Consider the following 16,022-nt stretch of genomic DNA (forward strand, 5'->3'; position numbering starts at 1 on the left):
TTGAAGAGATTCCAGCAATCAATGGGGGTGAGGCCGTAGGTGGATCTGATTTCCACAACACTAGATTCTAACCAAAAACATATGCTGCAGATGCTAGAAACCCAAAATAAAAACAGAATGTTATGCAATTACTCAGCAGGCCAGAAAGGATCTGCAGAGCTAATTATGCAAACTGATTATCTTTCATCAACATTAGTAAAAATGAGACAATAAGCTGCAGAAGAGTTTCGACGTAGAGAAGATCGTGAGGCTGGAGATGGTTTGAAAAGAATTAATCTGTCTGGAAGAATTGAAGGAGATTAGAAATAAATATGATAGAACTTCTGGGTACAGAATACTGTCATTGTTGAAAACCTGAATTAAAATAGAACATAGCATGTATTCTGCAAGTCTGGCAGTAACTGCAGGCAAAGAAAATCAGTTACTATTACATGTTGATGAGCTTGCACTAGAAGTGGTCAGTTCTACTACAAATTGAAAGGAGGGTAATGTGAAATTGTTCAATTCATGTTGGTCCAGCAGGCTGGGAATTTGTCGTAAGAACACAAGATGCTCTTCCTCCAGCTAACATTGGTTCTTGTAGGAACTGTTAAAGAGACCAAAACAAAGTCAGACTGGGAGTAGGAGAATGGGACTGAAATTACTAAGCACTACTGAATTATAGCTAGTTTTGGTGTAAAGACTTCTACCACTAAAAAGTTGATTAAAATTCCAAAATTAATGCTCTTAGAATCTTTTATTTTTCTGTGATTATGATTTCTTCCCATATCACATTTCAATGGATATTTTTCAAACTCTATGTGTCACTCCTCATTATAAAGTTATAAATACTTTTGCCTATAGTCTAATATCTGTATAAGTAAGTAGAGGTCTATGTATAGCTGTGAGTATTCACTCTGCTTAACTGATTACAGCTTTTTGTGCAGGATAATATTTAAAGTACTAGACAATCATATTTTGTACTAGATTTTTAAAAATTAAAATGTATTTAAAGTTTTAGTACATAATTGTTCCTATTACATCCCAATGAAGTTAAAATCATGCAATATATTTTGCAAAATAGAATTACTATTTCACATTGTGGTTAAAAATTGTGTACATTCCTGACAATAATCTAAGCACTGTAACAAAATCAGTTTACCAGATAATCTCAAACGTGGCAGAATACTGCATTGCCAAGGAAGGAGATTACTTCACTTAAAGTTCAGCATCCAATTCGTTCCATTTCAGATTAATTTTCAATATTGAGTTTGGCACACACTTATATTAAAAGGTATGTTAATTCATTCCACAATGCTATCTTTGGAATCTGTACAAAAGGAATATATTTTACCAAGCGTAGTTTATGGATTTGCTTTTGATGATTTCTGTGTGGGCTTGGAGACTATAAATTATTCATGCCAAATCACAAGCCACAATTTAATGTTTGAGTATGAAGAGCTGGGATTGCATACATTAAAAGAATGCAACATTTGCCATCAATTTTGGAGGACCACTGTAAATAATACTTTGTTAAAGAATGCTAGTATGTTATTATATTTTTCCATCTGTTCATACAGATATTTTAAAAAATCTACAAATGTAGCAATTTATTACAGATGAGCAAAAGTTTAAAACAATTTCACTTTATCACCATTCTGCCAATTTTCATACTCTGTCTATATTTGGTCTGGGCAACTTTCTTGAGTTTCAGCCACCACCCCATTTCTTGCTAGTGTTCAACAGTACTACTGAACCCAACATGGTGTCAACATTGTTAGCATTCATTTTCAAAGGATTAGAATATAAACTCAGGGATGTAATACTGAGGCCTTATAATCCATTGGTCAGATTGCACGGAGTACTGTGAGCCCCTCATCTAAGAAAGAATATGCCTAAAATGGAGAGGGTTCAAAAGAGGTTCACTAAAATGATTTTGGCAATGAAAGGGTATGAAGAGCAATTAATGACTCTGGGCCTGTACTTGCAAGAGTTTAGAAGTAGGGGGAATCTCAGCCAGACGATGCTGAGGATGTTCTACGAGTCTGTGGTGGCCAGTGCCATCATGTTTGCTGTTGTGTGCTGGGGCAGCAGGCTGAGGGTAACAGACACCAACAGAATCAACAAACTCATCCGTAAGGCCAGTGATGTTGTGGGGATGGAACTGGACTCTCTGACGGTGGTGTCTGAAAAGAGGATGCTGTCTAAGTTGCATGCCATCTTGGTCAATGTCTCCCATCCACTACATAATGTACTGGGTGGGCACAGGAGTACATTCAGCCAGAGACTCATTCCACCGAGATGCAGCACGGAGCGTCACAGGAAGTCATTCCTGCCTGTGGCCATCAAACTTTACAACTCCTCCCTTGGAGGGTCAGACACCCTGAGCCGATAGGCTGGTCCTGGACTTATTTCATAATTTACTGGCATAATTTACATACTACTATTTAACTATTTATGGTTCTACTACTATTTATTATTTATGATGCAACTGTAACGAAAACCAATTTCTCCCGGGATCAATAAAGTATGACTATGACTAAAACCTTTCGAATACTGAAAACCTAGATAGAGTGGACACAAAGAGGATGTTTCCTATAGCGGGGGAGTCTAGGACCGGGGGACACTGCCTCAGAATAGAAGGAAGTCCCTTTAAAACAAAGATGAGGAAGAATTTCTTTAGCCAGAGGGTGGTGCATTTGTGGAATTCATTGGATGTATTCAAAACAGAAGTTGATAGGTTCTTGATTAGTAAGGGCATCAAAATTTAGGGTAGGAGAATGGAATTGAAAAAGATAATAAATCAACCGCGATTGAATAGCAGAGCATTTTCGATGGGCCAAATAGCCCAATTCTGTTCTTCTATCTTATGACCTTATATACAGACATCCAGCAACATTTTAGATTATGATAAATGTAGGAATCCTAATGAATTTTCATTTGCACAAATTATACTGTAGATACTGATCAACTGTAGTAATTGCATACGGGGGATCATAGTATCAACTAAGTCTAGTAACTCATGTTTTGATAAGAGAGATTTTAACAGAATTAAAGCAGGTGTTGAGAAAGTAAAATCATATACTAGATGCAAGACACAACCTTTCCTGGCCTTCAGGTTCAATATTTTTTAGTCTCTCACTTTTTTCTTGATAAAAGCCTGCGAAGCACAAGGTGGCTCAGCTCAAGGTATAACTGACATTTAGCAGCAACACAGTTTGGCCTTCAGAATCAGTGTGAGTTAATCTTGGTGTCTGACAGAAAGCAGTGGTTTCCCAAGGCTTTTAATAATCTTGTGGTCTGACACAAGACTTTTAATTATCTTGAGTGCTGCTAGGAGCAGGCATCAGTATGTAAAGGTTTAGGTGATAAAGGCTATTCATAAATTTCCTCCCCACCACACACCCCGTTTGGCCTCCAACAGTCTATTTCTCTTTCTTTTCCTGTTCCATTCTTTTTTCGTAATTCCTCTATTCTATTCTGTCCCTAGAATAATATTCCTTTGTAAGTTTTGCTAGCATTTCTCTGTCTGATTCAGTTATTTTTTAACCAATTGTTTTTATTTTATGGATCGTGCTACTTGGTAGAAAACATGTGAATTCACAGTGCTACACAGGAAAATAGCAGGAAGGATATCACGAGCCATTTAAATTTCCAAGTTTTGGGTATACATGGAACTGACTTAAGTTACTTATCTACTTTTGAAATGGAAGAAAACGTGTGTGCCAGAAGTGAACAGCACTTGTTTTAGCAAACTTATCGAGAACACAGGTAAAGAACAAGTTCAAGAGGCCAACCTAGATCATAGATTTCACAACTACGCTCTCACAATAGGACAGAGAAGACAAAATTAGTGGGGTGAGCTTCAACGTAGCAAAGGAAATTAAACTAGTATAGAATAGGTCTCCAAATACCACTATTACTCAAACTCACAAAAACTAGCTTTAAAGTTAAGGCCAATCTTATTATGCAATATAAAGTATTTCAAATCTTTTGTCATATTATAAATCTTATTTTGATCTCTTTGATTTAAGAGAATTGTAGAATAATTCATATGAAAAATAATATTTTTTGTAGAAATTTAGCATGAGATATTCGTCAGACCATAGCTGGGATAGAATAAGTGCTGCTCCTAACTCTTTTCAGCAACTGAACCAGCCACCAAATCATCTCAAATCCCTTCCATCTTGCAACAGAATCTGAGCAAGACATATTTCTGAGTCACCTGGAACCCTTTTATTAAATTACTCTGTCCATCCCCTTTCTTCCACACGCACTACTTCAGGAATGTTACATATTTGTATGCCAGGCTCTTTTACATCGAATTCAAAGTTTAACTGATGTTTTATACCTAATCAGAAGAAATCACTTTAAATAGACCAGTAAACAACAGGAATTCTGCAGATGCTGGAAATTCAAGCAACACACATAAAAGATGCTGGTGAACGCAGCAGGCCAGGCAGCATCTCTAGGAAGAGGTGCAGTCGACGTTTCAGGCCGAGACCCTTCGTCAGGACTAACTGAAGGAAGAGAGCTCTTCCTTCAGTTAGTCCTGACGAAGGGTCTCGGCCTGAAACGTCGACTGCACCTCTTCCTAGAGATGCTGCCTGGCCTGCTGCGTTCACCAGCAACTTTTAAATAGACCAGTACCCATTTGGTGCTGCACTGATTTCTCAGCCTTGATTAAATCCCAGAAGTGGATTAGAACCCCTGCTTTCTGAGTCAGAGTTGGGTGTTGACACTGAGTCAATGCTGACAACTTTATGATAATGTCATGTGTGGTAGAAACAATGAGAAAACAATATGAATACTGAATTGCTGATAATTTTACACTGTATTTACATGCCATCCATTATATTTCCAAGCTCTTAATATATTTTTAAGTACCCACAATTAAAAATGAGAAATGATGAGATTGAAGAGTTCCATTAAATTTTCACAAGAAAAGCAAAAATAAATACAGTCAAAGGATGATTTTCTAAATGAATATCATTTATTATTAATGGTACATTAATTTTTAATCGAGCACTTTAGCAATATCACATCATTAAAGAACATCAATATCCCTGTGAGGAATAAAAACATCCGCAGGAGCCGGGGGAAAATGGGTGTTTTAACTGCAAGGCGATTGAACCATGAGGCAAATTATTATACAGATTGCAGTTGGTTTAAAAGACTCTTGAACTAGTTTTCAACAGAGAAAATCTCTGCAGACCAGGCAATGGAGCAACCATTTTGAGAAGGTCTGCTTTGAGATGGAAGTGCTGTGCTTGAGACTTAATTTCAGCAGCTTTGACAAGGGAATTTTTTTGTGAGGAAGCTGAGTGATGACAGAGTATGGGAAGTGAAGGTCTATCCTTTTCATTTATTTTAACCCAATACAATCTTAAAAGGTAGAAATAACAGTCAGTTTAATGAGATGCTCCACCTAAAACAAATATGGAAGAACAGGGAGAAGTCAGGTGTCCCTGACAGCTTCTCTCAAACAACTTGGATTGGTTGGAGCGACAACTAGACTTACTGAGGGGCATACAGGAGGTAGGGATTGTTCTAGATAGGAATTCCAAGGAGGTGGTCACATCACAAGTTTATCCAGATAGAATGGGTGACCACCTGGAGGGGCAGGCAAGTAGTAAGTCCTATTAAGGACCAACATGGTAACCGATGTATGGAACTATGATAAAGGAATGAGGTATTAAGTGAATATTGCTTGTATGTATTTACTTTGGAGAAGGACATGGCAGCGAGTGAATTCTGGGAATTGGAACTGGAAATGATTTATTACTGCCATACATAGAGATACAGTGGAAAGTTTTCGATAAGTATATCAAAGTGATAAAAAGAAAACAAAATGTAAAATATAGTGCTACAATTACAGAGAAAATGCAGTGCAGAGAGACAAATGAAGTGCAAGGGCCATGACGAGCTAGGTTGGGAGATCAAGAGTGCATCATCTGTCTGAGAGGTTCATTCAAGTCACAGCGGGAGCAGGACAGAAGCTGGCCTCGAGCATGTTGGTACAGTGCCTTGTAAAAGTATTCAGTCCCCAACCCTTAGTTCACATAAATGAGTATTACAACCAGCAATTTTGATCAATTTAACTGAGGATTATTAATTGTGAATCAAATGCTCCTTTTTTCACAGTAGAACCCAAAAAAGAGGAAAAATTATAAAGCATGAAAAACTAAAAATTCAAGAACTGTCCTAGACACATCATATTAATATAATTGCAAAGAAAATACGACAGTGCCTCTACTTCCTCAGGAGTCTGTGGAGATTTGGCATGTCAGCAAAATCCTTGGCCAATTTCTAAGAGATGTCTGGTGGAAAGTGTACTGATTGGCTGCATTACAGCCTGGTATCTGAACACTACTGCCTTTGAGTGGAAAACGGATCCCAATGCATCACGAGTAAATCCCTTCCAGCCATTCAGCACATCTACTTGAAACATTGCCGTAGAAAAGCAGCATCAAAGATCCTCATCACCCAGGCCATGCTCTTTTCTCGCTTCTACCATCAGGTAGAAGGTACAAGAGCCTCTGGACTCACACTAACAGGTTCAAGAACAGCTACGACCTATAAACTAGTCTGGTGACAGGGTGGCCCCAAAGTAGTATGTATCAGATGAAAAAGGACACACAAGGGCATGACTGATAGCATGGAAAGTCTAATAGACTAAACTATATTTACTTCAATGCAAGACACTCCAGGTAAGGCAGATAGATTTAGAGCACAGATCAGCACATGGGAATGTGACATTATAGGCATTATGGAAGTATAACTGAGAGATGGGCAAAATTGGCAGTTCACCATTGAAGGTGGTAATGTTTCTAGCATGACACAGGTGGCAGCAGTTGCAGTATTAATTAGGGAAAATATTAAGGCAATACTTGAAGAGGAATGTTCACCGAGGTCATATGGGAAGAACTTAGAAATAAAAACAGGGAAGTGGAACTACAATGGGATCACACTAAAGGCACCCCAATGATCAATGGGATTTAGAGGAGTGCTTATGTAGAGAAATTACTGATAAACATATAAATAATAGGGTTGTAATTATAGGTAATTTTAAGTTCTGTAAAGTTGATAGGATTGTCTTAATGCTAAAGGATTAGATGAGTCAAAATTTGTTAAGTATGCCCAAGAATGGTTTCACTCGTAACGTGTAGACAATACTGCAAGGGAAGGGTCTAAGCCCGATCATCTATTAGGAAATGAGTACGTCATGGAGTCATAGAAAACTACAGCACAGAAACAAGCCCTTCGGCCCATCTAGCCTGTGCTGAACTATTAATCTGTTTAGTCCCATTGACCTGCACCCAGACCATACCCCTCCCGTCCATGTACTTATCCAAATTTCTCTTAAATGTTGAAATTGAGCCCACATTCAACAACTTGCGCTGGCAGATTGTTCCATATTCTCAACACCTTCTGAGTAAAAAGGTTCCCCTCATGTTCCTCTGAAACATTTCACCTTTCACTCCTTACCCATGAACTCTCACCCAATTTCAGTGGAAAAAGCATGCTTGCATTTATCCTATCTATATCCCTCATAATTTTGTGTACTTCTATCAAACTACTACTACTACTACTACGTCAACTCAGGCATAGGGGGCCGGCGCTGGGCATGATGATGGACTCTCCACTTCTCCCTCTCCCTCATCAAAGCTCCCCTCAATCTTCGACATTCTAGGGAATAATGTCCTAACCTACTCAACTTTTCCCTATAACTCAGGTCTTGGCAACATCCTTGTAAATTTTCTCTGTGCTCTTTAATCTTATTTACATCTTTCCAATAGGTTAGTGATCAAAACTGTCACAATACTCCAAATTAAGCCCCACCAATGTATTATACAATTTCAATATAACATCCCAACTCCTGTACCCAGTACATTGATTTATGAAGGCTAATGTGATAAAAAGCTTTCTTTACAACCTTATCTTCCCGTGACACAACTTTCAAGGAATAATGCATCTCTATTCCCACATACCTCCATTCTACAGCACTCCTCAGCGTTCTACTGCTCACCGTGTAAGACTTACCCGGGGTGGTCCTCCCAAAGTGCAACACCTCACACTTGTCTGCATTAAATTCCATCTGCAACTTATTAGCCCACTTTTCCAGCTGGTTCAGATCCTGCTGCAAACCATGATAGTCATTCGCAATGTCCACTACACCCCCCCATCTTGGTGTCATCTGCAAATTTGCTGATTCAGTTTACTACATTATCATCCAGATCATTGAACGACGAACCAGCACCAATCCTTGTGGCACACCACTAGACACAGGCAAGCATCTACTACCACACTTTGGCTTCTCCTGCAAAGCCAATGTCCAATTCAATTTACTACCTCATCCTGAAAGCCAAGTGAATGAATATTCTTGACCAACCTCCCATGCGGGACGTTGTCAGAGGCTTTGCTAACGTCCACGTAAACAACATCCACTGCCTTGCCTTCATCAACATTTCTGGTAACTTTCTCAAAAAACTCTATAAGGTTGGTCAGATGTGACCCAACACGCACAAAGGAATGTTGACTATTCCTAATCAGTCCTTGTCTATCAAACACTTATATATCTAATCTCTTAGAATATCTTCCAATAACTTTCCCACTACTGATATCAGGCTCACCTGCCAATAATTTTCTGGCAGGCGTAGTCTTAGAGCCTTTCTGAAAGAACAGAACGACATTAGCTATCCTCCAATCCTCTGGCATATCACCAGTGCTAAAGATGTTTTAAATATCACTGCTAGGGCCCCAACAATTTCTGCACTTACCTCACACAAGGTCCAAGGGAACATCTAATCAGGCCCTCGGAATTATCCACTCTAATATGCCTCAAGGCTGCAAATACATCCTCCTCTGTAATCTGTATAGAGTCCATGACCTTGCTGCTTTGTCTCACAACTCTAGGCACTGCGTCTGTCTCCCAAGCAAATGCAGATGCAAAAAAATACATAAGATCTCTCCCATCTCTTTTGGCTCCATGCTCTGATCTTCCAGAGGACTGATTTTGTCCCTTGCTATCCTTTTGCTCTTAATATATCTGAAGCCCTGAGAATTCACCTTCATCTTGTCTACTAGAGCAACCTCGTGACTTCTTTTAGCCTTCCTGCTTTCCTTCTTAAGTATCTCTTGCATTTCTTATACTATATACACACCCTTATTTCTTCCTATCTGCCTATACCTGCTATGCACCTCATTTAATTCTTAACCAGGGCCTCAATATCTCTCGAAATTCAAGGTTTTCTAAACCTGTTATCCTTGCCTTTTATTCTGACAGGACCAGACAAACTCTGTACTCCCAAAATTTCACTTTTGAAGGCCTCCCACCTACCAAGTACACCCTTGCCAGAAAACAGCCTGTCCCAAACCACACTTGACAGATCCTTTCTGATACCATCAAAATTGCCCTTTCACCAATTTAGAATCTCAACCCAAGAACCCGACCAGTCTTTTTCAATAATTGTCTTGAAACTAATGGCATTTTGATCACTAGATGCGAAGTATTATCCTGCACAAACGTCTGTCACCTGTCTTGTTTCACTCCCTAATAGGAGATTTAGAATTGCACTCTCTCTAATTGGGACTTCTATGTACTGATTAAGGAAACTTCCCTGAACACATTTGACAAACTCTTTTCTACCCAGCCCTTTTACAATATGGGAGTCCCAGTCAATATGCGAAAAGTTAAAATCACCTACTATCACAATCTGATGTTTCTTGCAACAGTCAGCGATCTCAAATTTGCTCCTCTAAAGCCTGTGGACCGTTGAGTAGTTTATAATATAATCACATTATCGTGGTAATACTGTTCTTATTTGTTAGTTCTACCCATAAAGCCTCACTAGACTTGCATTTTCCTAGCACCCTTCCCACTCTTTCATGTCTAAAACAACAGAACCCCGGAACATTGAGCGACCAGTCCTGCCCCTCCCGCAACCAAGTCTCACCAATGGCTACAATGTCAAAATTTCATGTGCTGATCCATGCCCCAAACTCACACACCTTCCCTACAATACTCCTTGCATTCAAATATATGCAGCTCAGAACATTAGTCTCACCAGGCTTGACCTTTTGATATCCAACTTTGTGTGTAAGCTTAACAACATTCTTCCCCACAACCACTCCATTATCTCTACCGGAGCTCTGGTTCCCATCCCCCTGCACCTCAGGTTTAAACGTCCCAGTGGAGCGTTAGCAAACCTTTCCGCTAGGATATTAGTTCACTTCCAGTTCAGGTGCAAACCATCCCTTCTGTACAGGTTCCACCTTCCCTGGAAGAGTGCCCAATGGTCTAAAAATCTGAAGCCCTCCCTCCCACACCATCTCCTTATCCACGTGTTAAACTGTATGCCCTTCCTATTTCTGGCCTCACCTGCACATAGCATGGATAGCAATCCTGAAATAACAGCCTTGGAAGTCCTGTCCTTTAACTTAGCACCTATCTCCCTGAACTCACTTTGTAGGACTTTGTCATCCCTCCTACCCTTGTCATTGGCACCGATGTGGACCATGACCACTGAATGCTTACCCTCCCACTTAGGAATGCTGTGGACTTGATCCAAGATATCTCTCACCCTGATACTCGGGAGGTAACATGCAATCCAGGAATCTTGTTCTCATCCACAAAGCCTCCTTTCTCCACCCCTAAACAATGACTCCCCTATCACCACAGCCCGTCTCTTCTCCCTCTTCCCTTCTGAGCTACAGAGCCAGACTCAGTGCAAGGTACTGCTGTAGCTTTCCTCGCTAAGTCATCTCCCCACCCAACAGTATCTAAAGTGGTATACCTGTTGTTGAGGAGAACGGCTAGTGGGGTATTCTGCACTGGCTGCCCTTTCCCCCTCCTGACAGTCACCCACTTACATGTATCCTGCACCATGGGTGATTACCGCTGTATGCCCTGTCTATCAAATCCTTACCCTCCTGCAATTATGGAGTTCATCCAATTCCAGCTCCAAATCCTTAAAACAGTCCAATAGAAGCTGCAGCTGGATGCACTTCTTGCAGATATTGTCATCAGGGACACAAGAAATTTCCCTGCCTTCTCATATCCTGCAAGAGGAGCATTCCAGTATCCTAACTGGCATCCCCACTGCTCTAAGAAAAGGAAGAATCAAGTACAAAAAAAATCTACCTATGGCCTATGTCTCTCCTCACTGAGCCAAAGCTTTAACTCCCCACTCTAACACTGGCCCACTCTGACAATGGCCACTCCAATTCAACCTAGCTTCTTTTTATTAGCTGTTGCCAAGTGCCTAATTATGTGCAATCCAATGTCTCTTCAGGAACTGTGCAGTCGACTGCCCCTGCTCACTTCTTTTAAACTCTCTCTCCCTCTACACAATACAATGTCTCCTCGAGAACTGTGGAATGCAAAATGTAAAAGGTTGATGTGTCAATGGGCCAGTGACCATGATTCTATTAGTTTCAAGATAGCCAGGAAAATAAATAGGGCAGGTCCTCAAATTAGTTCTAAACTGGGGGAAGAATAATGTTGACACCATTAGACGGGGATTCTCAAAAGTTGATTGGGAGAGGACGTTTACATGTAAGGAGCATTTGGCAAGTGGGAGGCTTCTAAAAGTGAAATAAGAATAAGAAGAGTTCAGGGCCAGAATGCTCTTGTTAGAGTAAAGAGCAAAGCTGGCAAGATTACAAAGCTGTGATTGATGAAGGTTATTGTGGCTCTGGTCAGGAAAAGGGAGGCCTTTTCTAGATATGGGCAGGTTCCTTCAATGACACAAGGGACATAGGAGTACACTTAAGAAGGATATCCAACAGGCAAAGAGGGACCTTGAGATATCCCTGGCAGATAGGATAAAGGTGAATACTTAAAGATTCTATAAGTATATTAAGAGTAAAAAAGGTAGCTAAGAAGAGAGTACATCCTTTAAGGTAATCAATATATGGAACTATGGGAAACAGTTGAAGTACTAAATGAATGCTATTCATCTGCATTTACTGTGCGAAAGGACGTGGAAACTAGGGAATTCAGGGGAGGGAACAATGATAATCTGGAGCATATGAAGGAGTAGAAGTTGAAGGTCTTGAAACGCATAATGGCAAATAAATTCCCAGGGCCTGACCAGGTCATCCTGGACTGGTATGGGGTGCAAAGGACAGATTCCTGGGGCACTAAGCAGAGATTTTTGAAACTTCCTTTGCCACAGGTAAGGTACTGAAGGCTAGAAATTTGCTGATGTTGTGCATTTATCTAATATAGTGCGGATAATCCAATGAACTACAAACTGGTAAACTTTACATCAGTGGTGGGAAAATTACTGGAAGAGAATCTGAGAGAATGGATTTATTTGCATTTGGAAAGCAAGAAGTGATTAGTGATAGTCAGCATAGCTTTGTACATGGGAAATCATGTCTCACAAATTTGATTGAGCTTTTTGAAGAGTTAACCAAGAGGATTCAGGAAGGTAGGGCAGTAGATATTACCTACATGCACTTTAGCAAGGCCTTTGACAAAGAACCTGCATGGTAGGCCAGACTGTTAGAACACATGGGATCCAGGGTGAGCTGGTTAATTAGATACAAAATTGTTTTTTTGGTAGAAAGCAGAGGGTGATTGTAGAGAGCTATCTACACATTGGTGGTTTGTGACCACAGGAATCAGTGCTGATTATATGCTAATAATTTATGCAACCTTCTCACCAGCCTCATATGCGAACTTAGCTTGATAGCTAATTCTGCTAACATTTACGTGACTCAGCAGTGTGAAGGCCACCTTTATAACAATATACATCTAGGGTCGGTATGGTTTTGAGTTCAATCAAACAGGAAAGTTGGGATGTTCAGATTAATGGACCCTCGATTTGAGCGATGCTGTGTAAACACTGCCCACAAGAATTACCGGTCACCAAGACATGACAAATCATACACCAGCATAAAATTATAAAAAAAAGTATATTTTCCAATTTCAGCTGTATCAAACAGTTATTCAGAGAAAGAAAAGAAAGAAAAAAAAGCAAAAGGGCCCATTCCAGTTAGACCAGTCTAAATGAGCACATAACCATTGCAGCTCATCTCTTCCAAAAGCTGGGTAAAATTGTTACTTGTGGCACTGAATTCTCATCAGCAATCACCATTAGAGCTTCCCATCTTGGACGCTTTCGTCTTATGAAGCACTCCTTGCAATCGCATCTTCCCACCGGATCAAATCCTATGGGCGCCTCCCCCAATCTTCTCTATACTGCATCTCCCGCCAAAAAAACCAAGAACCCCATCACTGTCTGGCACTAATCGCTCTCTGCCCAGCTCCCTCTAAAACCTTCTCTCAATCCCACCATCCTGATCGGCTGACATTGCATTCCAAAGTTGAACGACAGGACCCCTTACCTTTAGCCAAAACCAAAACATTCTACTAGCAGGACCCACTGCTTTTACAGAAAACTAGTAATTGAAATACCTCACAGCAAAGCAGTAGAAAGCTTAGCCAGGGCATACATTTAAATGAGAATTTAAGTGGCACATTTATTAAGCTTGCTCATGATAACAAAATTGGTGGTAGAATAAAATTGTATAAGGTTTCAATAGGATAGTGATCAAATGGAAAAGTTGGTAAAGGAGTTCAACTGTTTAGAAAATGCACAGGTTATCAATTACCAATTACAACCAAACCTTGCCTTATCACTTCTTATTTTACAACTCTCTGCAACCTAACTTGGCATTTCTTTGATTCAGGTGGGAAAGGATCATCTCTTCGCCCCTCAAATGCTGCCTGAATAAGCTTCCTCCCATACCCCTTCCGCTCACCCTTCTGCTAGATCAAACGTTCCATTCTTTCCTCTTTACTTATCTAAGCTTCCCCTTAAATAGATCAATGCATTTCATCCCAGCTATTTTGCCCAATACCAAAATCCACACTGTAACCACACAAGTGATGCATGCAAGCTCGATTTCAATGTTTAAGAGAAATTTGGACAGCTACATGGACAGTAGGAATATGGGAGGCTACAGTCCCAGTTTCATCATGGACTAAATGGGTCGCATGTGCTGTACTTCTCTATAACTCTAATGATGAAAGACATTTTGCTTGGATTTTTTAAGCGACGCAGAGCCCTACTTTTTGATCATCTCATAACGGAAAACATTTTTTCCTATACTTCCCCAATGAGTTCTTTTATGATCTCACCCTCTACTATCAAATCACCTTCAGTCAATCTCTTTCTGGAGTAAAGAACTGTTCAATTTTTATATGGGTAAATCCTTTTGCTACAGCTTCAGTTGTGGATTTAATGCCACCTCCGGACCAAATGACAAGACTTACAAGCACACTTTAACAACTTTAAATGTACTTACTGTAGAAGGCTATTGCTGACAGATTCTAGGAACTCTGTGCTGAGAGTTTCATCCAAGCCATCATTACAATTCAGAAGAGCCTCCACCAATGGAACAATCTCTGGTAAAGTGATAACAGGTAAACAGAGAATAGAAACATTCCTCCATCGTGCTGGTGGTAACCTATAAAAGACAACACCATTTATTTATTGAGACACAGCATGGAATAAGCCCTTCCAGCGCTTTGCGCCACGCCGCCCAGCAATCCCCCGATTTAATCCTAGCCTAATATTGGGACAATTTACAATAACCAATTAACCTACCAACCGGCACATCTTTGGGCTGTGAGGCGTAACCTGAGCACCCAGAGGAAACCCACGCAGTCACGAGGAGAATGTACAAACTCCTTTCAGGCAGTGGTGGAAATTGAATCTGGGTCGCTGGTACTGTAAAGCATTGTCCTAACCACTACGATACCGTGCCATGTCTTAAAGATAAATGGAAAAATATGGAAATGTTTCTAATTTATAAAATAAATGAAAAATGGAAATACACATCTGTCTATATCTGAAAAGAGGGAAGCTAAGTCCACTGGCAGTGACCTTGTGAGAACTCGGATATATTTGTTCAGATCCTTTATCGTTTAGTATGTTTTAAATCTAGGTACTTTTATCACTTCGCAGACACGAGGAAATATGCAGATGCTGGAAATTCAAGCAACACACACAAAAAAAATGCTGGTGAACGCAGCAGATCAGGCAGCATATATAGGAAGAGGTACAGTCGACGTTTCGGGCCGGGACCCTTTGTCAGGACTAACTGAAAGAAGAGATAGTAGTCCTGACGAAGGGTCCTGGCCCGAAACGTCGACTGTACCTCTTTCTATAGATGCTGCCTGACCTGCTGCGTTCACCAGCATTTTTTTTTGTATGTGTTACTTCTATCACTTTCTACCTTTATTTCAGAGTTTTGGCATAGTTCTATCTTTTAGCAAATACTTGTCAGACTTCAACTTGTCACTAGCAGAGACGTATAGGTAGAATCCTAGGAGATAAAAAAATAACAACTGTCCAAATTTGTAATGTCCAGACATTGAGAAACAAGTCAAAGGAGTTGTAGTGTTCAAAATCCATCTGTGACTTTTATTACGTATGATAGCAATTTTAGGAAACTCAGTTAGCATCTAATCCAGATTTTAAAACGCACCTGCTTATGAATTTTAATATTTGTTTCCACCAAAGTAATGACGCTATTGATTTAAAATGCTGCTGATACAAGAATTAAAGTATGGATCCAATTTAAGTGTTGAATTTAATCCACTGAATGCATCAATTTTGTTTTCTTCACTAATTACCAATTCAACTGACTGGAAATATGTCAACCTTGAAGCACAGAATTAATTCATTCCAATCTATAGAAACCAATGTTGATTAGCTAAATCTGTGTCAAAATTACCAACAAACATAGCTCCAATCAGCCACATTATCTCCTATTGTTCTTCAACAGTGGCCCTTATGCTTCAAATAAGCAGATATCGTTATAAACATATAAATATAATTGAACTAATTCCAATAACGTAACAGTAAGAAATCAGGAATAATTTATTTTAAGTCATTTTTAAGAAATTGTAAACAGATAGCACCCACTTTGTCCGGGTCATGTGTGCAAAGATGTAACTGGAGTCTTGGCTTATTATTATTTTCTGATATACAGCGGATTCCAGTTAATTGGGACAGCTACTTATT

At 39.8% G+C, this 16,022-nt stretch overlaps 1 protein-coding gene across 3 annotated transcripts in view; it reads right to left on the bottom strand.

The window, feature by feature from the left end:
• fancc (FA complementation group C) overlaps positions 1-16,022 on the bottom strand; it is a 181,488-nt gene that overhangs the window by 74,109 nt on the left and 91,357 nt on the right. For all 3 annotated transcript variants that reach the window (XM_063068860.1, XM_063068859.1, XM_063068861.1), the window contains exon 7: positions 14,299-14,460. In XM_063068860.1, the coding sequence (XP_062924930.1) occupies positions 14,299-14,460 (162 nt within the window). The remainder of the gene's footprint in view (positions 1-14,298; positions 14,461-16,022) is intronic.

This window comes from Mobula hypostoma, chromosome 16 (genome assembly GCF_963921235.1).
Source record: "Mobula hypostoma chromosome 16, sMobHyp1.1, whole genome shotgun sequence".
NCBI lineage: Eukaryota > Metazoa > Chordata > Chondrichthyes > Myliobatiformes > Myliobatidae > Mobula > Mobula hypostoma.